The sequence below is a fragment of the Caretta caretta genome, chromosome 6 (genome assembly GCF_965140235.1).
Source record: "Caretta caretta isolate rCarCar2 chromosome 6, rCarCar1.hap1, whole genome shotgun sequence".
In the NCBI taxonomy this organism is placed as follows: Eukaryota; Metazoa; Chordata; order Testudines; family Cheloniidae; genus Caretta; species Caretta caretta.
In genome coordinates, this window is record NC_134211.1 from 40,168,863 (window position 1) to 40,181,830 (window position 12,968).

At 42.4% G+C, this 12,968-nt stretch overlaps 1 protein-coding gene across 4 annotated transcripts in view; it reads right to left on the reverse strand.

Moving 5' to 3' along the window:
- Window positions 1-12,968, reverse strand: part of ELP4 (elongator acetyltransferase complex subunit 4) — a 344,771-nt gene that overhangs the window by 244,752 nt on the left and 87,051 nt on the right. For all 4 annotated transcript variants that reach the window (XM_048854605.2, XM_075129452.1, XM_048854601.2 and 1 more), the window contains one exon: window positions 4,683-4,871. In XM_048854605.2, coding sequence (XP_048710562.1) covers window positions 4,683-4,871 — 189 coding nt within the window. The remainder of the gene's footprint in view (window positions 1-4,682; window positions 4,872-12,968) is intronic.

The following is a 12,968-nucleotide window of genomic DNA, read 5'->3' on the forward strand; positions in this document are numbered from 1 at the left end:
ACATGCTCACACCAACATAATCACAGGATCAAAACAGAAGAAACAGTTTAAAAATGGCTATACTGTCCCATTGTTTTTAGTGGGACTGAGGCCACATGCTTCCCACAGTTAAGATGACTGCTATTTCTCTACCCCCTGTGCAGCAAGAAGTTTAGTAAAGATGGTCATTACCTCCAATCTTCCCAACAAATGAATGAATCCAAACTGCCCTTAAGGAAGAGTGTGGCACCAAATGCTGTCAGGATTCAGAAAAGAGCACTGCCAGGAGCAGCTAAATATGGTATAGGTGTGACAGGGAAGGTAAGAGGGTGAAAATGTGCTAGGGAATGTGGCATGCATGTATATACAGGAGATCATAGAGGGACGCAGGAGAGAGTCTGGATGAACAGGAAGAATGTAGGGAGAATGTGTGGGGTAGGAGACTAAGACATAAAACTCCTTGCATTGGGACAATTTGAAACCACTGTGCCTTTAGCTAAAATACAATTGGAATGGGAAGGTTTAAAAGGTATTTTAAATGTTAGGATATTGGATACCATTCCAGCAGATGTGTTGGTTGGTAATGATATACTGTCTGTGTCCAAAGCTGAAAATATAATAACTTGTAGTAATACGGAATATAGCTCAATGGTATACCAGCCGAGGTGGGGAGACAACATTTCCAGCTCCTGCTCAGCAGAAAATGGCAGCGTGTCTCTTGGAGCATGTGGGGTGGGAAAGCGGGGGGGGGGGGGGGGGGTGTCACCTTATGTACCTCAGACAACTCTTTGTGCTGGCAGAAGCCAAGAATTTATAGCAGAAAAGAGAGCACGCCCCTCCCTAGAAAGCATATGGGAAATCATCCTCAGTGGGACCCCATCTAAGGAAAACGGGAAGGTTTTTTGCAGAAGAGGGAAAACTATAGAGAGACCCCTTTGGGGAATAACAAAAGTCCTGCGGAAGCTTATAAACAACTGATTGTGCCTCCTATCATGGGAAGTTAATGTTGTCAGTCCATGACTGCCCTAGTGCAGGTCACTCAGATTTCAGAGAGGACACATGAGAAGTTAAAGAAGAATTTTTATTGACCAAATATTCAGACTGAGGTCACAGACCACTGTAGGTTTTGTAACTTATGCCTGAAGCACAAGAGGGCTCCACAAGGCTCCCCTACACTGCTTACCTGTAATGGGAGGTATTTTTTTAGGCTGGCTGTGGATATTGTTGGCCCTATGCCCTGGCCAACCCAGAGGGGAAAGAAATATATTTTGGTAGCAGTGGACTTCGCCACTAGATACCCAGAGGCAGTTGCTCTGTCTAATAGAGGCTGACACAACAGCTAAAGCTTTGCTCTCTATATTCAGCCGAGGAGTTTTCCCAAAGGATACTGTATCATATTGGGGGTCAAATTTCATGTCCCAGTTATTTAGTGAATTATAGTGAATATGTGGGGTACAACAGCTGAGATCTGCCCCATAGCACCCAGAAACAAATGGATTAGTTGAAAGGCTCAACAGAAGTCTAAGGTCTATGCTGGGAATGAATGTAAACACAAGGGAAAGTAACTGGAATGAAATGCTACCCCCTATGCTATTTGCTTGTAGGGAGGCACCCCAAGAGTCCACAGGCTTTGCCCCATTTAATCTTCTGTATGGGAGAAAGGTCACAGGTCATCAGGATCTCACTAGGGATTCTTGGGAGGATGGCTCTGAAGCAGAGGGGGAACCAGTGACTAAACATGTACAGCAGTTCAGAAAGGAGTTAAGGGACATGATGGAAGTAGTTCAAATGAACCTCACTAAAAGCCATGCTACACAGAAGGCATAGTATGGCCACAATGCTTGTGAATGCTTGTTAGAGTGGGGTCTTGGTGATGTTACTCACTGTAAAAAGGTACAAAATGCGAAACTCATAGAGGGACCTTCTGAGATTGTGGAAAGCATTAATGAGGTCCCTTGCAACATAAAGACCCCACAGCAAGGTTGCTTCACAGATTCTGCATGCTAATAGATTTAAAGTCTATCACAATGCAGAAGCCATTATGAACATGTTGTGCTGAGGAGGATTCTGAGACAATAAATCTCATCAATTTGATAGCTGAATGCCATGGTGACACATCACTAGAGAACACTGAGGTATATAAAGAGTTAAAACAAACTGAAAGGGCAGAAATTTTGACTGTGCTGCAAACTCATAAGCAGGTGTTCTCTAGCATACCAGGTCTGACTCATAGGATGGTCCATCAGATTGACACTGTGGTAATCTGATTTTGGATATACCAATTCCAGAGCTTAATGCTCTCTTTTTATGTAGTATACAGTGGTCACATTGTCCAACATGATCTAAACATGCTGTGCACAGAGGCAGGCTTTTTGTAGGCATTTTGTACTACTGGCGTTTGAGGGATTAAATGTGTAAATTTGACTCCTGTTGGGATCATGAACCTTGAGCCACATAATCATCCAGATGTACTCCTCAGCTCAATAGAGAGGTTGTGTTGCAACAAAAGTGGACTTTTCTAGGTTTGCTTGAAGTCCTAAGGATTGAAGGAGGTTATATAGAGAGGACCACTGATTGTACCTTTTGGTATGATAAACCAGTAGCAGACAGTCATCTAGGTAAGGAAATACAGGGTTGCTCTGGTGGCATAGTGTGCTGCTACCACGGACAACACCTTTGTGAAAATTCTGGGAGTTGTCAAGAGGCTGAAGGGAAGAACTTTGTACTGATAATGATCCAGGCCCACCATGAAGCACAGGAATATCTTGTGTGTTGGATGAATGTCTATATGGAAATAGGCATTTTTCAAATCAAGAGCTGCAAACTGGTTGCCTTTATTTAGTGAGGGGATTTTAGAGGTCAGGGTGGTTCATCCTGAATCCTGAATAGCATATGAAGACATTCAGTTGTCTGAGATCCAGGATGGGTCTCCAGCTTCCCTTCTTTTTTTTTAGGAAAGAGGAAATCTGAAACTGAAGGCATACACCAGAGGAGTGTTGATACACCTCCAGTCACACTGGCAACATGTGAAAAATAGAAATGGTTGTGATTTTCAGGAGCACTGAGTGCCTGTAACACCAATTTAACAGGAATTGCGGGCACTCATCAGCTTTGAAAATTGCAATGTTGACATGAGAGGCATATATTTAAACATTGAATGTTTGTTAACCATAGTTCTATCAAATTTATGCATAACTCTATTCACTGTGAATGCTGTTTTTTCTTTTATGAGCTGCAGCACTTTTTACAGAAGAAGGTTTTCACATTTGTCCTTTTACTAAAAACTATTGTTCCAGAAAATAAATTAAGACTTAGTATACTTCTTAGTATACTTATTATTACCCCTCCCATTTTACAGCTGGGAAAATTACTCAGAGACAGATTAACTGACTTTCTTGTGATCACGTTGGAAATTTATGGCCGAATTAGGGAGCAAACCCAGATCTCCCAGTTCTAGTTTTACTGCCTTTTGAAATCAGTGGGAATGCAGCACTTTGCCTAACAGAATTGGACCTTCTATAACAGAGGTGGGCAAACTATGGCCGGGGGCCACATCCGGCCCGTGGGACCGTCATGCCCAGCCCTTGAGCTCCCGGCTGGGAAGACTAGCCCCCCGGCCCTTCCCATGCTGTTCCCCCTCCCCTTCAGCCTCAGGTCACCGTGCCGCCCTCACTCTGGCTGGCGGGGCTGCGAGCTCCTACTCGGCAGCACGGCGGCGTGGCTGCCAGACATTCTGCTTTGAGCGGCATGGTAAGGGAGCGGGGAGGTTGGATAAGGGGCGGGGGGTCCCGGGGGGTAGTCAGGGGACAGTTGGATGAGGTGGGGGTTCGGGCGCAGTCTAGGGATGGGAAACGCGATCGGGGGGGGAGGAGGGGTTGGATAGGCGTGGAAGTCCCGGGGGGCCTGTCAGGGGGTGGGGTGTGGTTAGGGAGTGGGGAGTCCCGGGAGGTGGTGGTCAGGGGACAAGGAGCAGGGGGGGTTGGATGGGTGGGGGGCTTGTGAGGGGGGCAGTCATGGGGCGGGTTGTGAGGGGGGCAGTCATGGGGCGGGAAGTGGGAGGGGGAAGAGGCCAGGCTGTTTGGGGAGGCACAGCCTTCCCTACCCCGCCCTCTATACAGTTTTGGAACCCTGATGTGGCCCTCAGGCCAAAGAATTTGTCCACCCCTGTTCTATAAGTTCTGCGTCTTTTATTTTATATATATTAAAGTCATATGACAGCTATACCTGTATCTAAGCCATTACAATATTCAGGTGTTTCTAGATAATGCAATGTATTGCTACATCACAAAAGCACAGAAGAAATGCGGTAACATTATTTTAAATCTATCTTTAAAACACAAGATGCTAAGCTGAAGGATGCCTATTTGGAATGTCTTAAATTGGGTTTTATTCTCTTGGCTCACTCAAAAAGTTTATGAATTATTTTTATTTGCTAGTAATTACTGAAAGATAAATTCAGCATCTAAATAATGTTGAAGACCCTACTGTATGTCAGAGGAAAATATAATACATGAGGTAAAATTTCATCTAGAAATCAATTTGCTACTGATGCAAAACAACTGCAACAGGATGCAATTTTCAAAATCATTCAAGACACTTCAATCCATTTTGCTCATTAAGTGTCCACTAACTCATTAACTTTTTTTGTGCATACTAACCAATGTACAACAAATTATGGAAAGAAGCAATTATAATATTCCTACCTGGATAAGATGGGCTGGCACTGTGATTATGCAGGCTGACAAAGACATTCTGAGGAGACCACGGAGAACATACAGAAACTTTGTGAGGCTATGAATATCTTCCGGATTATCAGCGCAACAAACGTCATCTCCCCACAACACTGAACCAAGGCTCTGAATTCCTATCCGCAGAATATTTTTTTGTTTTTTCTAGAGAAGATGAAAAAAAAAATAGAATGACTAATTTTTATTTCTCACATTAAGAGGAAAAACACCGTGCATCAAATGGATAGGTAATTTTTAGAACTTCTGTAATTTATATTATGTATGCCCATAGTAACTAAATACTTTGAAGTAAGCATGTGATAGCATAAGAGAGCCCAGAGAGGGAAAAAAAAATTATAGTAGTACCAATTTTTGCATCAATGGCAAATTTGCATCAGTAATGACAGACAGATAAAAAGTGACAAGTGCTTATATACAAATGATAGAAGTCTAAATAATAAGATGGATGAACTAGAGTGTCTCGTATTAAATGAGGATATTGATATCATAGGCATCACAGAAACTTCGTGGAATGAGGATAATCAATGGGATACAGTAATACCAGGGTAAAAAAATATATCAGAAGGACAGAATAGGTCAGGCTGGTAGGGGAGTGGCATTATATGTGAAACAAAGCAGAGTCAAATGAAGTAAAAACCGTAAATGAATCAAACTGTACCATAGAATCTCTATGGATAGTATTTCCATGCTTGAATAATAAGAATATAGCAGTAGGGATATACTACCGACCACCTGACCAGGATGGTGATAGTAACTGTGAAATGCTCATGGAGATTAGAGAGGCTACAAAAATAAAAAACTCAGTAATAATGGGGGATTTCAGCTATCCCCATGTTGACTGGGTACATGTCACCTCAGGACGGGATGCAGAGATAAAGTTTCTTGACACCTTAAATGACTGCTTCTTGGAGCAGCTAGTCCTGGAACCCACCAGAGAGGAGAGCCAATTCTTGTTTTAGTCCAAGTGGAGCACAGGATCTGGTCCAAGAGGTGAATATAGCTGGACCGCTTGGTAATAGTGACCATAATATAAACAAACATCCCTGTGACAGGGAAAACATCACAGCAGCCCAACACAGTAGCATTTCATTTCAGAAAGGGGAACTACACAAAAATGAGGAAGTTAGTTAAACAGAAATTAAAAGTGACAGTGCCAAAAGCACAAGATCAAATCCGCACAGACACACCCCTGGAACCCCGACCTGGGATATTCTATCTACTACCCAAGATCCATAAACCTGGAAATCCTGGGCGCCCCATCATCTCAGGCATTGGCACCCTGACAGCAGGATTGTCTGGCTATGTAGACTCCCTCCTCAGGCCCTACACTACCAGCACTCCCAGCTACCTTCGAGACACCACTGACTTCCTGAGGAAACTTCAATCCATCGGTGATCTTCCTGATAACACCATTCTGGCTACTATGGATGTAGAATCCCTCTACACCAACATTCCACACAAAGATGGACTACAAGCCGTCAAGAACACTATCCCCGATAATGTCACGGCTAACCTGGTGGCTGAACTTTGTGACTTTGTCCTTACCCATAACTATTTCACATTTGGGGACAATGTATACCTTCAGATCAGCGACACTGCTATGGGTACCCGCATGGCCCCACAGTATGCCAACATTTTTATGGCTGATTTAGAACAACGCTTCCTCAGCTCTCGTCCCCTAAAGCCCCTACTCTACTTGCGCTATATTGATGACATCTTCATCATCTGGACCCATGGAAAAGAAGCCCTTGAGGAATTCCACCATGATTTCAACAATTTCCATCCCACCACCAACCTCAGCCTGGTCCAGTCCACACAAGAGATCCACTTCCTGGACACTACAGTGCTAATAAACAATGGCCACATAAACACCACCCTATACCGGAAACCTGCTGATCGCTATTCCTACCTGCATGCCTCCAGCTTTCACCCTGACCACACCACACGATCCATCGTCTACAGCCAAGCTCTGCGATACAACCGCATTTGCTCCAACCCCTCAGACAGAGACAAACACCTACAAGATCTCTGTCAAGCTTTCTTACAACTACAATACCCACCTGCAGAAGTAAAGAAACAGACTGATAGAGCCAGAAGAGTTCCCAGAAGTTACCTACTACAGGACAGGCCTAACAAAGAAAATAACAGAACGCCACTAGCCGTCACCTTCAGCCCCCAACTAAAATCCCTCCAACGCATTATTAAGGATCTACAACCTATCCTAAAGGATGACCCAACACTCTCACAAGTCTTGGGAGACAGGCCAGTCCTTGCCTACAGACAGCCCCGCAACCTGAAGCAAATACTCACCAACAACCACATACCACACAACAGAACCACTAACCCAGGAACTTATCCTTGCAACAAAGCCCGTTGCCAATTGTGCCCACATATCTATTCAGGGGACACCATCACAGGGCCTAATAACATCAGCCACACTATCAGAGGCTCGTTCACCTGCACATCCACCAATGTGATATATGCCATCATGTGCCAGCAATGCCCCTCTGCCATGTACATTGGTCAAACTGGACAGTCTCTACGTAAAAGAATAAATGGACACAAATCAGATGTCAAGAATTATAACATTCATAAACCAGTCGGAGAACACTTCAATCTCTCTGGTCACGCAATCACAGACATGAAGGTCGCTATCTTAAAACAAAAAAACTTCAAATCCAGACTCCAGCGAGAAACTGCTGAATTGGAATTCATTTGCAAATTGGATACTATTAATTTAGGCTTAAATAGAGACTGGGAGTGGCTAAGTCATTATGCAAGGTAGCCTGTTTCCTCTTGTTTTTTCCTACCCCCCCCCCCCGAAGTTCTGGTTTAACTTGGATTTAAACTTGGAGAGTGGTCAGTTTAGATGAGCTATTACCAGCAGGAGAGTGAGTTTGTGTGTGTATGGGGGGGGGGGGGGGGGGGGGAATGTGAGAAAACCTGGATTTGTGCAGGAAATAGCCCGACTTGATTATGTAAAGAGTTGTCACTTTGGATGGGCTAGCACCAGCAGGAGAGTGAATTTGTGTGGGGGGGTGGAGGGTGAGAAAACCTGGATTTGTGCTGAAAATGGCCCACCTGATGATCACTTTAGATAAGCTATTACCAGCAGGACAGTGGGGTGGGAGGAGGTATTGTTTCATATTCTCTGTGTATATATAAAGTCTGCTGCAGTTTCCATGGTATGCATCCGATGAAGTGAGCTGTAGCTCACGAAAGCTCATGCTCAAATAAATTGGTTAGTCTCTAAGGTGCCACAAGTACTCCTTTTCTTTTAGTGCCAAAAATGAAATCCCTGCAAGCTGCATGGAAACTTTTTAAAGACACCATAATAGAGGCTCAACTTAACCATATTAAAAAACATAGTAAGAGAACCAAAAAAGCACCACTGTGGCTAAATAACAAAGTAAAAGAAGCAGTGAGAAGCAAAAAGGTATCCCTTAAAAAGTGGAAGTTAAATCCTAGTGAGGAAAATAAAAAGGAGCATAAATTCTGGCAAATGAAGTATAAAAATATAATTAAAAAAACCAAAAAAGAATTTGAAGAACACCTAGCCAAAGACCTGAAAAAGTAATAGCAAAAAAAAAAAAATTAAGTACATCAGAAGCAGAAAGCCTGCTAAACAACCAGAGGGGCAACTGAATGATCGAGATATTAAAGGAGCACTTAAGGATGATAAGGCCATTGTGGAGAAACTTTTTTGTTTCAGTCTTCACAGCTGAAGATGTGAGGGAATTCCCAAACCTGAGCCATTCTTTTTAGGTGACAAAATCTGAGGAACTGTCCAAGATTGAGGTGTCATTAGAGGAGGTTTTGGAACAAATTGATAAATTAAACAGCAATAAGCCACCAGGACCAAATGGTATATCACCCAAGAGTTCTGAAGGAACTCAAACGGGAAATTGCATAACTACTAACTGTGGTTTGTAACCTATCATTTAAATCACCTTCTGTACCAAATGACTGGAGGATAGCTAATGTGATGCCAATTTTTAAAAAGGACTCCAGAGGTGATCCCAGCATTTACAGGCCAGTAAGTCTGACATCAGTAGCAGGCAAACTGGTTGAAACTACAGTAAAGAACAGAATTGTCAGACACATAGATGAACATAATTTGTTGGAGAAGAGTCAACATGGTTTTTGAAAAGGGAAATCATGCCTGAACAATCTACTAGAATTCTTTGAGAGGATCAACACACATGTGGACAAAGGGGATCCGGCGGATATAGTGTACTTAGATTTTCAGAAAGCCTTTGACAAGGTCCCTCACCAAAGGCTCTTAAGCAAAGTAAGCTGTGATGGGATAAGAGGGAAGGTCCTCTCATGGACTGGCAACTAGCTAAAAGATAGGAAACAAAGGGTAGGAATAAATGGTCAGTTTTCAGGATGGAGAAAGGTTAATAGTGGTGTCCCCCAGGGATCTGTACTGGGAACAGTCCTATTCAACATATTCATAAATGATCTGGAAAAAAGGGGTAAACAGTGAGGTGGCCACATTTGCAGATGATCTAAAACTACTCAAGATAGTTAAGTCCAAAGCAGACTGCAAAAAGCTACAAAGGGAGCTCACAAAACTGGGTGACTGGGCAACAAAATGGCAGATGAAATTTAATGTTGATACATGCAAAATAATGCACATTGGAAAACATAATCCCAACTATACATATAAAATGATGGGGTCTAAATTAGCTGTTACCACTCGAGAGATCTTGGCATCATTGTTAGTTCTCTGAAACACCCACTCAATGTGCAGCGGCAGTCAAAAAAGTTAGCAGAATGTTGGGAATCATGAAGAAACGGATAGATAATAAGCCAGAAAATACCATATTGCCTCTATATAAATCCATTGTATGCTCACATCTTGAATATTGCACGCAGATGTGGTCGCCCCATTTCAAAAAAGATATATTGGAATTGGAAAAGGTTCAGAAAAGGGCAACAAAAATGGTTAGGGGTATGGCACAGCTTCCATATGAGGAAAGATTAATAAAATTGGGACGTTTCGGGTTGGAAAAGAGACGAGTAAGGGGGGATATGACAGAGGTCTATAAAATCATGACAGGTGTGGAGAAAGTAAATAAGGAAGTGCTATTTACTCCTCATAACAGAAAAATTAGGGGTCACCAAATCAAATTAATAAGCAGCAGGTTTAAACAAACAAAAGGAAGTATTTCTTCACACAACGCACAGTCAACCTGTGGAACTCTTTGCAAGAGGATGTTGTGAAGGCCAAAACTATAACAGGGCTCAAAAAAGAACTAGATAAATTCATGGAGGATAGGTCCATCAATGGCTATTAGGCAGGATAGCTGGGAATGGGTGACAGGGGATGGATCACTTGATGATTACCTGTTCTGTTCATCCCCTCTCGGGTACCTGGCATTTGTCGCTGTCGGAAGACAGGATCCTGGGCTAGACTGAACTTTGGTCTGACCCAGTATGGCCATTCTTATGTTCTTATGTAATGGGACAACATGCAAAATTTGATCATCAAGTATTGGTTTAACAGAAGGAATGGAACCAAAAGGAAATTCTTAATTTGAATTTTTTGAGAATGACTAAAGTGACGTTGTAGCTATGTTGGTCCCAAGATATTAGAGACATAAGGTGGGTGAGGTAATATCTTTCATTGGACCAACTTCTATTGGTGAAAGAAATCACAAGAAACAGGGGACCCGAAGAAGAGCTCTGTTTAATCTCAAAAGCTTGTTAAAAGTGAGGTACCTTTTAAAGAGTATATTATGATTTTGCTTAATTTCCCTCAATTTCTTTAAAAAAATTGGTAGGGGATTTTCTTCTCCCCTGTCTTTAGAAGGGTCTCTTGGGAGCGCCTGAGAGTAACAACCAAACATTCTCAGGTTCACCTTTCTTTTGTCCTCCTCTTTTCTCCTTCTGTACCCAACTGTCCGCTGCTTGTTATCTGTTCACTTTCTTTCAGCTCTACTGCTGCTGTTGCTACTACTAGAAGAGCAGGTAGATTGGCTAGACTGGCTTTTTCCATCTACATACAGTCAGAAGGTTGCATCAGTTTCTTTCTGATTCAGACTTTGCAACTACCATCTACAACTTTGTCTACTCCAGATTAGACTACTGCAATGTGCTGTACGTTGGCCTACATTTAAAATCAATCCAGAAATAGTAGCTGGTACAGAATTTAGTAGCTTGTTTGTTATAGGATACATCTTTCTGGTAGCACATGACTCCATTCCTTGGGATCTGCACTTGCTACTTACAAGGTACCAGGTAGAATTTAAGGTGTTGGTTTTGACCTATAAAGCCCTAAATCGCCTAGGACCTACTTACGTGAAAGACCATCTCTCTCCCTGTGCCATACTACCACATTAGCAGTCAACAGGGATGCCTGAACTACAGCCCAAAAGGAGTAATTGGCAGGGCAACTGATGGTCACTTATGTTAGGAATTTACAGCCCTCTCAATCTGAAAGAGTCCTATTTTATTGAACACTGGGGAATGCTACAAAGCACATTTGCCTTCCACAGCCAAAAGAGATGGGGGAGGACTCTGGTGAAAGAACAGAAAGATTAAAAGTATGTTTTAGCTGCTCTTAATATTTATATTAATGACTGGGGGAAGGGGGTCTCCTGGAGTAATCTATTTGCATATTTTTATTTTTCAAATGTTTCAAGGAGCCACTAGAGCAATGGAGAAGCACTATTTTTACTGAATGAATGTATATACTGAAAAAAAATAAAAAGTAAATATAGATGGTACACACCCTTTTGCACGAGGGAGTGTGGATCATTCACCAAAAAGTTAAATTGACTATATGAAACAGTGTTGTCAAATGCAAAAGTAAAGAGAAAAATGCATTATTTTCTCTAATCTCTTTCTATTATAGTAATTTTAAGGGTTATTTAAATAATAAGAAGGAAATATGATTTTTAAACTGAAGCTATCCCATTAAGATGCTATGGTTATAGGCAGGAGATGTATCCAGAGTGCACATTTTTGTGTAGGAGAGAGGATTTGAGGGGAAAAGTGGATTGAGACTATAATATATTTCCTTTCTGATAGTCTTTAAAGGAGAGTCTTAGCTAATGAATTCTGTAGTAGCACCAGACAGGTAAAAGATTATATCAGTCTGGGAACTTGTTCATCATACTGAGAGTCCATACTGGGTTTCTGACTAAATATTCTCTTACAAAAGATTTTTGTTTGCAATATAAGATGCAAATAAGTCACTCATACCTCATTCCTGGATATTTACCAAATCGTTATCTATACCTACATCACTTTTGATCCGAAGCGATTTCAGAGTACTTTGATAAACTACTTGGGCTAGATTCACAAGGAGAATTTAGATGCTACTGTCATTCATAAAACCCCTGCTCAGCTACTGCCTAACCAAATAGATGCCTAGAATCCTGAGGCACCTATGTTTCTGTCATTCAAGTCCCTGAGGGACATAACTTTTGGCAGCTGGGCATGCACTCAAACACCTAAGCCCTGACTCTGCCCAGACGCTTGTTGCCTAACTCATACCTGAGCTCCAGAGGGATTCACTAACTAGGCATTCCCTTGCCTATCTTGCTTTTGGGACCCGATCCAGTAGGCCTTCTCTGAGCATATGTACACCATACAACAGACTATGGAGGAGGATATGGATGTGGTAGTGGTCCCCTTATTACTTTTAGCCTAATGGTTACAACACTCACCCAGGTTGTGGCAAACATGGGTTCAGTTCTCTCTCTCTGACTGATGTGGAGCAAGGATTTGAATTTGGGTCTCCTGTCTACCAAATAAGTGCCCTAAACACTGATCTACTGAGTCACTCATTCTCTCTCTGGATCAATGGATATTTAACTATACACAGTGGAACAGCTTCAACAGATTGAGAGAGACCTTCCACAGAATACTCCATAGCCCAGTTTTTAGGGTACTGAGGTGGGAGACTCAAGTTCAAATCCCTGCTCCACATCAGCCAGAAGGGGAAAAAAAATATCAAACCCATGTCAGGTCTCCCATATCCTGGGTGAGTGTTCTAACCACTGGGCTAAAAGTTATGAGGGCACTACCCCTCTCTTCAACCATTCATTTGGCTTAGGTGCCTAACTCCAGGGAGAGGATTCATGGCTGTGAATACTGAGGGGACATTTCAGGGACAGAGCCTTAGGCAACATCCCTCTCCTTGGTATTTCCTATTGGCAATCTTAGGCAGCTCTCTGCTCAGTGCCCTGACTTCTGTGAATCCTATTCTTAGGCACCTAACTGTCTCCA